The 15,024-nt window shown below is 42.6% G+C and overlaps 1 protein-coding gene across 1 annotated transcript in view; it reads right to left on the minus strand.

Moving 5' to 3' along the window:
* The window catches only part of LOC310805875 (calcium/calmodulin-dependent protein kinase type IV), a 39,608-nt gene extending 24,842 nt beyond the window's left edge, over nt 1–14,766 (minus strand). The window contains exons 1-5 of the mRNA XM_083671729.1: nt 13,952–14,766; nt 8,308–8,386; nt 8,154–8,216; nt 7,700–7,782; nt 3,283–3,355 (exon numbers count right to left, since the gene is read on the minus strand). Of these exons, the coding sequence (XP_083527855.1) occupies nt 3,283–3,355; nt 7,700–7,782; nt 8,154–8,216; nt 8,308–8,386; nt 13,952–14,058 (405 nt within the window). The 5' untranslated portion in view covers nt 14,059–14,766. The remainder of the gene's footprint in view (nt 1–3,282; nt 3,356–7,699; nt 7,783–8,153; nt 8,217–8,307; nt 8,387–13,951) is intronic.
* Between the last annotated feature and the right edge of the window lie 258 nt (nt 14,767–15,024).

Consider the following 15,024-nt stretch of genomic DNA (forward strand, 5'->3'; position numbering starts at 1 on the left):
CTAAATACAAAACTAAATAAATGTAAATGTAAATGTAAAATGTAAAAAGTGAAATGTAAACAGACGTTTTTATCCAGATGTCGACTGGTATAAAGTGGCATTTTATAAAGTGGCATAGTTAAAAAGTGTCATTGTGGTGAGCTAAGTAGCTCAGGAGTTCAACAGTCTTATTGCCTGTGGGATGAAACTGTCCCTGAGTCTGGTGGTGTGAGACCGGATGCTGCGGTAGCGTCTGCCAGACGGGAGCAGCTGAAACAGTTTGTTGCTGGGGTGATGAGGGTCTTTAATAATCCGGTTAGTCTTCTTCCTGCAGCGCTGAGTGTAGAGGTCCTCCATGGATGGCAGCTCCGTCCTGGTAATGTGCTGGGCAGCTTTCACCACCCTCTGTAATGTCTTACGGTTGAGGGCGGAGCAACTGCCGTACCAGGCGGTGATGCAGCCAGTCAGGATACTCTCTATGGTGCACCTGTAGAAGTTGCAGAGTATCCTGGAGTCCATGTTGAACCTCCGCAGCCTGCGGAGGAAGAAGAGCCGCTGTCTTGCCGTCCTTGTGATGGCGTCGGTGTGGTGAGTCCAGGTCAGGTCCTCGCAGATGTGGACCCCGAGGAACTTGAAGCTGCTGACTCTCTCTACTGCCGTCCCGTTGATGGTGATAGGGGCGTGCCCGGCTCCCTGCCGCTTCCTGTAGTCCACAATCAGCTCCTTAGTTTTGCTGAGGTTGAGCTGGAGGTTGTTGTCCTGGCACCAAGATGTCAGGGCTCTCACCTCCTCTCTGTACGCCGTCTCGTCGCCGTCGGTGATCAGGCCGATGACGGTCGTGTCGTCAGCAAACTTGATGATGGTGTTGGAGCTGTGTGTGGCCACGCAGTCATGTGTGAACAGGGAGTAGAGGAGAGGGCTGAGCACGCAGCCCTGGGGTGCGCCGGTGTTGAGAGTCAGGGTGGATGATGTGGCGCCTCCTATCCGCACTGCCTGGGGTCTGCCCGTCAGGAAGCTCAGGATCCAGTCACAAAGCGTGGTGTTGAGCCCGAGGTCCCTGAGCTTCACAGCGAGCTTGGAGGGCACAATGGTATTGAATGCTGAACTGTAGTCAATGAACAGCATTCTCACATATGTGTTCTTCTGGTCCAGGTGGGAGAGGGCAGTGTGGAGGGCGAGGGCGATGGCGTCGTCTGTGGACCTGTTTGCCCTGTATGCAAATTGCATGGGGTCCAGTGAGTCAGGGAGGGAGGAGGTGATGAATGATTTGACTAACCGCTCAAAGCACTTCATGACGATGGAAGTGAGTGCTACTGGTCGGTAGTCGTTGAGGCAGGATGTTTTTGACTTCTTTGGGATGGGGATGATGGTGGACTTTTTGAGACATGTGGGGACCACCGACTGGAGCAGTGACAGGTTGAAAATGTCTGTAAACACACCTGCCAGCTGATCTGCACACACCCTGAGAGCCCGGCCAGGTATGCCATCCGGTCCAGGGGCCTTGTGTGGATTAATCCTTTTGAAGGATTTGCACACATCTGCCCTTGTTATTGCTAGTGTGCAGGGGTCCTGGTCCATCTGTACTTCCTCAGCCGGAGAGTAGCTCTCAAAACGTGCGAAGTAGATGTTAAGGTCATCTGGAAGAGATGGAGACACTTCCTCAGTCACACTCGTAGTCCCTTTAAAGTCTGTAATTGTTCTGAGTCCGGTCCACATGTGCCTTGAGTTGGAGCCCTCAAAGTTGGACTCCATTCTGTCCTTGTATTGTCTCTTAGCAATGTTAATAGCTTTCCTGAGTGCATACCTGGAATTGCTGTACTCCTCCAAATCACCTGAGTTGTAGGCGGCAGTCCGTGCCTTAAGTTTGGCTCGGACTTCTCCATTAACCCAGGGCTTCTGATTGGGAAATGTCCGTACAGTAATCCGCGGCACGACGTCATCAATGCATTTGCCAATGTAGCAAATCACCGAGTCCGTGTGTGTGTTTAAATTGTCGTCCTTAAACACATCCCACTCCGTAGTGCTGAAACAGTCCCGTAATGCAGAGTCTGATTGGTCAGACCAACGTTGAATGGTCCGCGTCACCGGCCTGTCACGTTTGAGTATCTGCCTGTAGGAAGGCAGAAGCAGTACTGAGCTGTGGTCTGATTTGCCGAATGGGGGTCGTAGGAGGGCCTTATATCCGTCGCGGAAGGGAGAGTAAACATGGTCGAGCGTGTTTGCGCCTCGCGTAGGAAAGCTGATGTGCTGGCGGTATCTCGGCAGGACTTTCCTCAAGTTGGCTTTATTAAAATCCCCAGCCACAATGAAAGCAGCCTCGGGCCGTGAGGTCTCCGTCCTGTCGATAACTCCATACAGCTCGTGCAGCGCTTGGTTGGTATCAGCGTCTGGTGGTATATAGACAGCTGTAAGCACAACCGATGTAAACTCCCTGGGCGAATAATAAGGTCGACATCCGATCATGAGGTGCTCTAAATTGGGAGAACAGTCCGATGAAAGTATCTCCACGTCTGAGCACCACTTGTTATTCACCATGAAGCAGACACCTCCCCCCTTGCTCTTCCCCGATGTCATTGTCCTGTCCTGGCGGTGAATGGAGAATCCGTGTGGAACAATGGCGCAATCTGGGGCCGAAGGGTCGAGCCAAGTCTCCGTGAAAACCATAACGTTACAGTTCTTAATGTCCCGTTGAAACGCCATCCTGCTCCGGAGTTCATCCAGCTTGTTGTCCAGTGACTGGACGTTCGCCAGAAGAATACTGGGGAGAGGAGGCCGGTTCTCACGTTTCCTCAGCCTGACCAGCACTCCAGCCCGCGAGCCTCGCTTCCTCCGTCTCCTCCATTGTCCAGGTGAAGCAGCAGGTAGCCAGGGTAGATTGCCATTGTTTGCGGGTGGTGGTGAAAAAGTGTTTTCCACCGACGATTTAATGCGCAGAAGTTTTTCTCTATCATATCGTATGATAGGGCTCGCTTTGGCCGTTTGCCTGTTACCGAGAGTTAGGCGTAAATATAAAAATAAACTAGCAAGATAAGATAAAACAATAAAAAGGTGAGGAGGAGCTTGAGACACGGCAGCCTTCCTCGGCGCCATCTTGCCTCCTAACACATTGAACATGAGGGTGAGAGGCAATTCACTTGCATCAGCCAGAAAATATCCAGGAAACAAAAGCATTACATCTCGGCATCTAGGCTTGATAAGCTGTACACATATTGTATCTCAGAATTCATACCAGTTCCCAAGGCATTTTGCTAAAGGCACCTGTCTATTCATTAGTTGATCAGTGCCCATTCAATCATGTCTTACCGCCACTGCCTCTAGAATCTGCTTGATGACATGGGCCGCATCCCTCTCACTGTAGTAGCCTCTCTCCACGATCCTGTCAGAGCAGGGACAAGCAGACACAGTCAAAATTCTACATGGAGTTCAAGCAACCTACACATAACAAACAAGATGTTCTTTAATCCAAAAGTTTTTGTTCCAGCCCATCATCAAGCAAGTTGAATAAGGTGTGTTAGTACTGGGCAGGAACATAAAGGTGCATCCCTTTGGGTCCCCAGAGGGTCAACTAGGGTTGAAATCTAAAGGGCAAGGTATGAGAAAAGTTGTGGGCTGCTGTTACTCTAAAACTGTTTGCTTGACCGATCTGATGATGGAATGATAAATCATGATAGTTCATACAGAGAAAAGTTAAAAAAAATCCCAATCACACTGGAGCACCGACCTGGATAAATCCCAGGTAACAACTGGGTCAAGTTCAGTGTGAATGGGTCCAACCACAATTTTTTACCCCCTCCGGACCTACTACAACACTGGGTAATTCCCAGGTTGAGTTTGTTGGGAATGGGGGCCGACAGGGACTCGGGTTAGTTGATTGTGATGCAGGGTTTCAGTAGAAATTAATTGAATTACTGGTAACTTGTCAAACTAGCAAAATATCACAAACAATCTTCTAGGTTATACTCTCAGCATGATTTGTTTTTATCCACGATACCTATAGTAGGACCGAGTTTAAAATGTGGCTGCCAGTGTGACGATGTTGCAGGCATACCACGACGGCACTAGTGAGTCAGCTTGACTATTTCACGTTTCATTTAAATGAATTCACCTCGGCAAAACAACCATCAGGAGGCATCGTTGAGCAATCCTAATATGTATATACAGACTAATTATAATATGTATAATATTCATGTTTAGGGTACAGTATAAACCTAAAAATGTTGTCACAGTTCCAGGAATGTGAAACATCAGAGAACATGCAATAAAGTTCTACAATAGTAGCAGAGAATTACCTCCTTTTATTTCTCACATTCAAAACTTGAGTGTACTGTACAGTAGATGTTTCCTCCTGTTCCCTCGATTCTGTCTCTTCTATAGGCAATAGGCTGTAATAGTAGAAGTTTGCAGTGTGTTGCTAGCCTGTAAGATAGCCTGTTCCATATTTTAACAATTAGCTAAGGTGATTTTGTTACAGCACAGTAAATTCCAGCACAGTAAATTTTGTGAAAGGAACTATATGTTCACGTGGTCAAAATGCATTTTCAATTGGGTAACAGGAAATATATTGATTAGGAAAACATTGATATACAGTGCCCTCCATAAGTAATTGAGAAGAGGAAGCATTTGTCTTCGGCTAGCTCTATCCTCCAGCAGTTTGGATTTGAAATCCAAAATTACAACATGGTTAAAGTAGAGATTTTCAGTGTTAATACAATACTTTCTTTTTTAAGATTGTTTCCACCATTTAGAAATGAGAACATCTTTTTATACACAGGACTATTTCAGGGTCCAAAAGTATTGGAAAAAATCATATAATGTCCAAATAAAGTAGTCATGTTTAGTATTTGGTTGATAATCCTTTGCATGCAATAACTGCCTAAAGTCTGCAATCCATTGACCCCAATAGACGCTGGGTAGGTTCTCTGGTGATGTTCTGCCAAATTTGTTCTGCAGCCATCTTCAGTTGTTGTTTGTTTTGAGGTATTTTTGCCTAAAATCTTATCATCAAGAAAGAATATGAAATTAAATGCAAGTTAAATTGGATTTAAAACTGAAGGTTGACTTGGCCTGTCAAGAACTTTTCACTTTTTGGCCCAGAAAAACTCGCTAGTTGCTATGGCAGTATAATTGGGGTCATTATCTTATTGTATGATAAAGCGCCATCCAATGAATTTGGAGGCATTTGCTTGTACACAAGCAGACAAGATGTTTCTGTACACTTCAGAATACATTCTGCTGCTGCTGTCATCATGAATTAGGACAAGTTAGCCAGTTCTTGTGGCAGCTATACATTCCCAAACCATAGCAAACCCTCCACCATGTTTCACAGATGATGTGGTATTCTGTAAAACTTGGGCAGATCCTTTTTTCCCCAAACTTTCCTCTTGCAATCACTCTGGTACATGATCATATTTGTGTTATCTGTCAACAAGACGTCTTCACACTTTTTAGGTACTTTTTAGTGAATTGTAACCTGACCATCCTTTTTCAGAATAACTAATGGTTTACACCTTGTAGTGAAACCTCTGTAGTTAGGCTGGTGACGTATTCTGCAGATGGTAGTCTCTGACACATTCCCACATACCTCCTGGAGTGTTCCTGATCTGTGGGACAGTTGTTTTGGGGTTTTTCTTAATTTTGGCGAGCATTCTTCGGTCATCCTGTAGATGAGCAGTAGATGACCAGCCCGTTTGCGATTACTGAGTTCACCAGTACTTTCTTTCTTTTTGAATGATGTTCCAAACTGTTGATTTTGGTAAGTCTAAGGCTATATTTCAGATAGTTTTTTCTGATATTTCAGCCTCATAATGGCTCCCATGACTTTCATTGACGTCTCTTTGGTCCTCATGTTGACGGACACCAATAGCACTCCAAAGGCAAATGCCAAGCCTAGAATCAATACTAGACATTGTCAGCTCTCTTATGCCAGCACTAACCTGACTAACCATTAACACCTGTCAAGCCAACTTTCAAATACTTGTGGTGCCCTGAAATAAGGGGACTATGTATAAAAAGGGTTGTAATTTCTAAATGGTGAAAGCTGAGGATCTACTTTACCCTCATAGAAATTGGTTGATTTTAAATCCAAACTGTTGGAGTATAGAGCTAAACGAAGACAAAATGCTTCCTCTTTCCAATACCTATGGATGGGCACTGTAATGTTGCTACAACATTGTGTGAGAGAAAATACATTTTAGCAATGATGAAACTAATCTGTCCCATGTCTGTCGCTCTGTGTGCAGAGCAGGGGGAAGAGGAGAACAATATGTGGCCATCCTTTCTACACAGCTCTTTACATTGTGCAAATCATCCTAAGCATTCATTTTGCTGTCACTGTAGTTGTCGCTATCAGTTATTGGTCGAAGTCCTCAGCCCACAAATTCACCTGACTAGGACACTAGGAATGAAGTGCCAATAACGCTTGATAACAAGTGCAAACAAGCACACAATAATGTCAAGCAATAATGACAAGGAATAGATGCGTACCAGATAAGTTATTTGTCGATAGCATTGGACACTACTGTACCCTCAGGCTATGCGCCTTTACACAATGGCTTCTGTGTTTATCATCCATGCGTATCCTCCTCCTCGTCCTTCTGATCCAATACTTAACAACAATGTTTGAGTTATGGTTGGGTTAGAATTTCTGAGAATTGATAGTGCTACTGGCCACGTCAGTTTTGGGTTGAGTATTGTGCGAGCGTTAGAGTATGTTTATGACAAAGTTGGGAGAAGGGTACCCGTGCCCTTATATTCCTATGTCCTCCTAAATAGCAGCCTATTAGTGAGACACTTCAGGGCTGGGCCCACATAAAACAAACCTTCCTGTTTCTGCCTTGTTTGGCACAATGTTTTTTTTTCCATGGTTCTGACTGCAGTTTCAATGGATTTAGCATCAGTGAGGAGAAAAAGATTTGCGCTTGGGGTAAATCAACGTTCTAGTTACTTGGCGGTAAGATGGCAGTCTATTTGTAATTACGAAATTCTCACAATACTGAAATGTATATTAAAAAAGAAATAACAGGCAGGATAACGGAGGACGCTGTTGGAGCTGCTCTGTCGCTGTTGGCCATTGTTCCACTGACCACGGATGGGGGGTCACTTACGCCCACTGTCTTGAATATTCATTCGAGTGTCGATTTACCTGAAAAGTTCAGAATAGCACCCCTCTGGAGGGGTCTTTAAAAAAATGTTTTGTGTGTCTTGTCTTTACAGGGTCCCTCATTTGAAAATGAATCAATTACACACTTTGTTAATCAGGTTGTCACTACAAATCCTAATTTAATGTGTTTGGATTCCAGGCTCTGGGGCAACAAAAGGTGAACATTTTGAAAGGGGGTGTAGACTTTCTATCGCCACTGTAGAATGACGGTAATTCTGTGCTATAGTAAACCACAACGGATATCCAGAGAAGCACCAGAGACTAAGTGCAATACTGAGCTATATTTACAAGTTCTACAGATAAAGTGAAGCCTGTGCTTTTATCTTTTTATCTGTCTCCTAGCAACGGGGCAGGGGGTCATTACAAATTATTTTGTTCTATTCCCTTTAAGTTCTGCATCTCAATAACACCTGTGTCATAAATTGTTGCTAATGATGAAGCAAGGAAAAGATAGCAGGGAACTGTAGGAAGGAATTGATTCCACCTTTGCCCGGCTGGAGTGAAACCTGTTCAGTTGTGGTGAGGTCGTGTTGGTGGGTGTGTATTTTGGGGTGTAAGGACCTGTCAAAGAGTTCGCCTCCGGTCACCAGCTCCAAGATGAGGGCGATGTCCGTCTCTGTCTCAAAGATCTCTTTCAATCGGATCTGAGACCCAACCACAGGTAGGAGGGAAGGTTATGATCCAGCATTCCCAATGTCAAAAACATATCAAATGCACTAGCATCCTACAAGTCATAATTTTGGAGATGGGTTCTGTTCTGTTTCTGTTGTTGTTTTGTTGATTTTATATAAAATTGCCCTAAGAGGTGCATTAGGAAGGACAATCTCCTCTGAGGTGAAAATGTGTTTGATGGTAAACATACTATCAATAAATGAATATTCAAGCATTTATAAACATTTATAAGCATTATAGGGATTCAAACATTTCAAAGCAATTATGTGCATTATATGTAAATTGTATGTGTTTCCAAAACCATAAAAGAGATGTCTTTGTTTGCCAAAATGTCAACTCTTACGATATGCGGGTGGGAAAGGCGCAGCAGAACTCCAATTTCAGTTCGCACTATTTTCTTGTCGATCTGCGATGGAAAGAACAAACATTAGCACCACATCAACATGCTAAGATGGTGTTAGTGTATCTCAGGACTTCATAATGGCAGAACTACTCACAGTCTTCTTCAGGACCTTAGCAGCATACGGCTTCTGGGTCTGTTTCTCCTCACAGCGAAACACCACAGATGTGGCCCCCCTGGATAAATCAAATTCAATTAATGTGATCATGGTTCTCTGTGTGGTGACACTGACAGCCTGATATGTAACACTTTCCTACCATTAATGAAAAGCTTATTTTTTATAGTATTAACTAGTCAGTGAACAGTTTGTAAATCATTATATATGTGTTTATGTATTTAACATTAGTCATATACATATATGAACCATGTATTAAGAGGACATGTACTTCATCTAATGGTTGAACAACTGTGTAATCACGTCTATAAACCATTTATAAGCAGAATTTGTAAAAATAAGGTGTCCGCACTTGAACGAATGAAAGACGAGTTTCTATTGTGAACCGTCAGATACAGTATTCGGAGAATTGACACCATTACGCGAGGGCAGAGGATTCACTAAGTATGTGCTGAAACCATGACTAATCTGCTGATACGTGACTAGGCCGTCTCGTGTAGTCTCTGCTTTTAAATCTACTTTTAAATCTACAGATAATGCCCAGGCCAAACATATATCTTAATTATGTTGAACTACTGCAGATAAAGCAGCAGCAGCAGAGCTGCTGGTTGCCTGGGAGAAGTTGTTGGTCATAGTGCTCATGGCTGAGGCTATGATCTCATTCCCTCTGTACATTATGGCTCTCTATTTGCTCAATGTCATTTACTGGAGGCCTACTGGTAGAAGAGGAGAACCTCTGTTTTACAGACACACACACACACACACACACAAGCATGCACACCTCTAATGCTAATGCTAGCCTCTAATGCTGTGCTTTTTTTTCCTTTTTTTTTTATATAAGTGTTTTCAAATGCCTGCTCTAAACAGCCTTTGCAGAAGTAGTCCTATTGTGGATGATCAATATTTTATATATATATCAACTGTGCCATGTATGTGTACTGTACAATCCACCATAATCAATATTCTCTTCCTCTTCACAACCCATCATAATTAATATTAAATGCCACCGTCACAACTGGTATAATAGACCATAGTACATTGTAAGTGTATGGCATATAATGGCCTAGTCAACTGCTCATTATAAAACTTGTAGTTCACTGTGAAAGCACACACTGTAATGAAGGAGCTACAGTATGTCAGCCACCTACTCTGGGACTACTTTGACCCCTCAGTAGTATCCCTGTGGATGCATTGGCCCTGCCCTGCTTTGGGAAATGAGTCTCTCGCTGTATCTTCAGCTGTCCTACTAATACAATCTATCCATCTCCCAGCCCTCTCGCCTCCACTCTCATAGCCGTACATCTCCTTGGCAACCAGGACATCTCTCCTCGAAAAGTAAACCCTTAACGACTGTGCACGCTGTGAAATGGTGGAGGCCAGGGGACTATGGTGATATTCTATACATGCATGCTCCCACTAGCACATTAAAATCCTTGGATGCTATATATCACAGCGCACTCCAGTTTGTAATTAGCGACAGATATACCACTCATCATTGTACTCTATACCAGAATGTGGGTTGGGTTTCCCTGGCTAAACAAATATCACAACCACTGGCTTACTTCTGTTTATAAAGCACTTCTTCAGAAACTACCACTGTACCCTATGCTTCCACAGTTTCTGGGAGAACGGCTTTTAGCGTTCATGTCCCATCTTCTTGGAATGGCCTTCAGTCATTGGTCACTTTCGGCCATTTCAAGAGATTGTCAGCAGATTTATTAACTGAAAATCTAGCATCTATGAACTAGCATCTATTGCTATTTTCTGTTATCCACATTTTTTTTTAAACTAGGTTGTGTTTATGTATTAAGGGTTTATATCATTCTTGTTGTTTCCCATTCATTCCTTTGTAGATTTCTGCTTTTATTTCCTTGGAATATTGTGTGATTTTGTCTGTCTGTATGTTACTTTTATCTCCATGTACCTTGATCTTACAGGGCTCTTCGGTAAATGAGGCTCGGGTCTCACTAAGATCTCACCTGTATAAATAAAAAACAATCTACAGTACCCTCCATAAGTATTGGAAAGAAGAAGCATTTGGATTTTACATCAAACAATGACTACAATTATACTCCCCCTATTTCAGGGCTCCAAAAGCATTGGAAAAAATCATATAATGTCCAAATGAAGCACTAATATTGATATAAGTCTGCGACCCATTGACCCCACCAGATGCTGGGTATATTCTCTGGTCAAGCTCTGTCAGGCCTATACTGAAGCCATCTTCAGTTGTTGTTTGTTTTGAGGTATTTTTTCCGAAAATCTTATAATCAGGAGATATAATGCATGTTAAATTGTATTTAAATCTGAAGATTGACTTGAACAGTCAAGAACTTTACGCTTTTTGTCCCTGAAAAACTCCCTAGTTGCTATGGCAGTATAATTGGGTCATTGTCTTACTGCATGATCACGTGCCATCCAATGAATTTGGAGACATTTGCTTGTACACAAGCAGAGAAGATGCTTCTGTACACTCCAGAATGCATTCTGCTGCTGCAATCAGCAGTAACATCATCATCAAAACAAGTTAGCCAGTTCTTGCAGCAGCTATACATGCCCAAAGAATAGCACCCCCTCCCCAATATTTCACAGATGAGGTTGTATGCTGTAAATCTTGGGCATATCCTTTTATTCTCCAAACTTTCTCCAAACTTTCCTCTAGATACATGATAATATTCTTCTTATCTGTACACAAGACCGTTTTCCAGACCTCTGCAGGCTTTTTAGGTACTTTTTTAGCAAACTGTAACCAGACCATCCTTTTTTTAGGATAACTAGTGGTTTGCACCTTGCAGTGAAGCCTCTGTAGTTCAGCTGATGATCTATTCTGCAGATGGTAGTCTCTCACACATTCACGCCTGCCTCCTGGAGAGTGTTCCTGATCTGTGGGACGGTTGTTTTGGTTTTGTTTCTTAATTATTAATGTGAGCATTCTTCTGTCATCCACTGTATAAGTCTTTCCTTGGCCTACCAGCCCATTTGCGATTGCTGAGCTCACCAGTGCTTTCTTTCTTTTTTAAATAATGTTACAAACTGTTGATTTTGGTAAGTCTAAGGTTTTGACTATGTTTCTGACAGATTTTTATGATATTTCAGCCTCATAATGGCTTCCGTGACTTTAATTGACGTCTCTTCGGTCCTCATGTTGACAGACACCAATAGCAGACTACAAAAGCAAATGCAAAGCCTATAATCAATACTAGACATTGACAGCTCTCTTATACCTGTACAAATGATGTGAAGAACACACCTGTCCTGTATACAAAAGGTTGTAATTTCTAAATGGTGAAACCAATCTGAAAAAAAAAAACATTTAATTAAAGCTGAGAATCATACTCCAACCCTAACCCTATTTTCCTATTTCCTATTTTGGAGGGCATTGTATCTGCATACAGGCAATGTAGCAGATTTTGCTGAAATGAGATGACACAGAACAAAATGACAGTGGATTCAGATAGTATTCAGATCCACATTTTGTTATGTTACAGCCTTATTCTAAAATGGATTAAATTATTTTTTTCTCTCTTCCATCTACACAGAATACCCCATAATGACAAAGGCAAAACAGGTTGAGAAATCTTTGCTAATTTATAAAAAATAAAAAATAAATGAAATATCACACTTTACAGACCCAATTACAGCCTCAAGTCTTCTTGGGTATGACGCGACACACCTGTATTTGGGGAGTTTCTCCCATTCTTCTATGCAGATCCTCTCAAGCTCTGTCAGGTTGGATGGGGAGTGTTGGTGCACAGCTATTTTCAGGTCTCTCCAGAGATGTTCGACCGGGTTCAAGTCCGGGCTCTGGCTGGGCCACTCAAGGACATTCAGAGACTTGTCCTGAAGCCACTCCTGTGTTGTCTTGGCTGTGTGCTTAGGGTCGTTGTCCTGTTGGAAGGTGAACCTTCGCCCCAGTCTGAGGTCCTGAGCACTCTAGAGCAGGTTTTCATCAAGGCTCTCTCTGTACTTTGCTCCATTCATCTTTTCCTCGATCCTGACTAGTCTCCCAGTCCCTGCCACTGAAAAACATCCTCACAGCATGATGCTGCCACCACCATGCTTCACCGTAGGGATGGTATTGGCCAGCTGATGAGCGGTTCCTGGTTTCCTCCAGACGTGACGCTTGGCATTCAGGCCAAAGAGCTCTGTCAGAGTGAACATTGGGTTCTTGGTCACCTCCCTGACTGTGGCCCTTCTCCCCCTATTGCTCAGACTCTAGGAAGAGTCTTGGTTCTTCCAAACTTCTTCCATTGAAGAATGATGGAGGCTACTGTGTTCTTGGGGACCTTCAATACTGCAGAAATTAGTTTGTACCCTTCCCTGTTTTTTCACTTTGTCATTATGGGGTATTGTGTGTCGATTGATGAGGGAAAAATAATTGAATCCATTTTAGATTAAGGCTGTAACATAACAAAATGTGGAAAAAGTTCAGAATACTTTCTGAATGCACTGTACGTGGCAAAAGTCAGTTTCTGAAAACATTGCACTGTTGATGTTCAATCCTTCTTGCTAATCTAGAAAAAGAACCACGTCTTCAGATTTTTTTGTTGAAAGTTTGAGTAGAGGCACATTTGAAAGAGACTTTGACATACAGCTCATAGTTCACCCCTGGCAGTGACATCTCTTTTAGTTAAACACCGAATTTGGTGACAAAAGGGGAGGGGTGCCCACCAAAAGCAATTATAGGGCAAGGAGAGGACAGCTGAAGTGCCATACAATTTGGTGTGGCATGATTTTTTTTTTTTAATTAAGTGTTGAGGAGAGCAATGAGGCTTGTATGCATAAAATAATGAAATGTGGGGACTATATGACAAGAAATATACATGCAATTGATTTTTAAGTATAATGTCCCTTTGATGTTTTTCTAAGTAATCTCCTATCAAATAGGAATATAGTTGTCAGTTGAGACCATGGTCCAGGAATGGTGGAATATACAGCAGCAAATGACCTCATCAGATCAAATGCATACACCACAGAGCGCAAATGGTCACTCCATCTGTCAACCCCCCAAACTTCAGCACTTGACTGACTCACATAGATAGTGCTGAAATATTGACTGTCAAGCTAGATCTGATGTAAGACCTTACTTAAGAGGTCATGGGTGATATTCCATGTAAAACCTTAGAAAATTGACCTGAACACCTGTTTCCTCTACATATTTGCACTAATCCACTCACGTTTGACTGTTTCTCGGTCCTAAGCCATGCATTGACCCCATTTACCGTGATGTCCCATTTCCATAGCAAACATGGTGGGTAAGTTACTCTTGTGTAGAATTAAGATCATGTGTCTGTACATATTTTGATTTTTTAGTTGCCGTTGTGTTGTTGGTGCTTTTTATGCCAAACTGGTGGAGCATATGAATACTTAATACATGCATAGTACGCACAATATACTTTATAATCACTGAGGTTTTTTACACTGACATTGGTATTTCAGAATTGCAGAAACAAATTAATAAAAAATAAATGTTCCCAATGTTCAGTAGGTCACATGTCCAAACACAATCCCCTTGATTGAGATGATGGGGATTATCTTTACAGATCTTTACAGATCTAATTTCACGGTAACATTCAATGCATGCAGAGGGAGCGCGATTAAGTAGTAGAACAAGAATTTACTGTACCTTCCCAATTCAGGGCCCATGGAATAGAACTCCTCCACGGAGACATCTCGACGCGAGCCATCGACCCAGTATTCCACAGCGCTGGCGCCGGAGTGTGAAGTGGGCATGTTGGCAGTCACACGACACAGCAGGATGATCCCTGAGGAGCGCCAACCCCAAACGTACACTTGGCCTCTTTGTATAAAGATTAAAACGCAATGCCCAGATTAAGTAAATCGAGGAGAATGCCTCAAGAATTCCCTACACCAATGCGCGATGAGCGATAATCTAGATAACCAGTCCTCAATTTGTTTTCTAAAATACTAACATCCTCGTTACGTTAAGCAGATCATCCAAATGTTGACGTTTCATTCAAAGCGCCAAAATATTTTCATCATGGATGGATTTTGTAACAGTGCAATATTATTATTAAACCATGTAGGCTTCTCATTTCATCTAAAGCTTAGATACACTTGCTGTGAATAGATAGAAAAAAACATTCATTGTTGTCCTATAATTGCAAATATCCATAGAACAAAATATTTTGTGCACACGTCATTTACTTTAAACGACCATTTGTGCCCACATATTGTAAATCGTTCACTGTATCATATCCGAATTTGTCGCAGTTTCCATGGGGCCTCGTTGTTTGCTTTGACGAATCCATAAGCTCCTGCTTTGATTTTCTGCATCAGAAACCCATCCACGACAGCACATTTATAAACCATAGCCTACTGTATGATGCATCGAAGCATCTTAATATCAGCAACATCTGCAGAGATCGGTGACAACGAACATTCAATGGTCCGAGACAGAATCCTTTGCGATTCGAATAAAATCGTGATTCGTCAATATTTGTTGTCCCACAATATCAGCGAACAGATTTCGACTCGCAGCTAGTGTACGGTGGCCTCTTCGATATGCACGCCCATCCAACGCCCCGCAACTATCTCACTACAATGCTTTAAATTCTCGTTTTGGGGTGGGTAGGTATGTATAGGGTTGGATTTCGATGTTGGGGGTAAACTCTACGCCCTCTACATTTTTTTGTTTTTTTTGTTTGTTTTAATGTTTAGCCCCATCTGTGGCTAGGA

This window comes from Argentina silus, assembly GCF_951799395.1.
Source record: "Argentina silus genome assembly, chromosome: 6".
Lineage (NCBI taxonomy): Eukaryota > Metazoa > Chordata > Actinopteri > Argentiniformes > Argentinidae > Argentina > Argentina silus.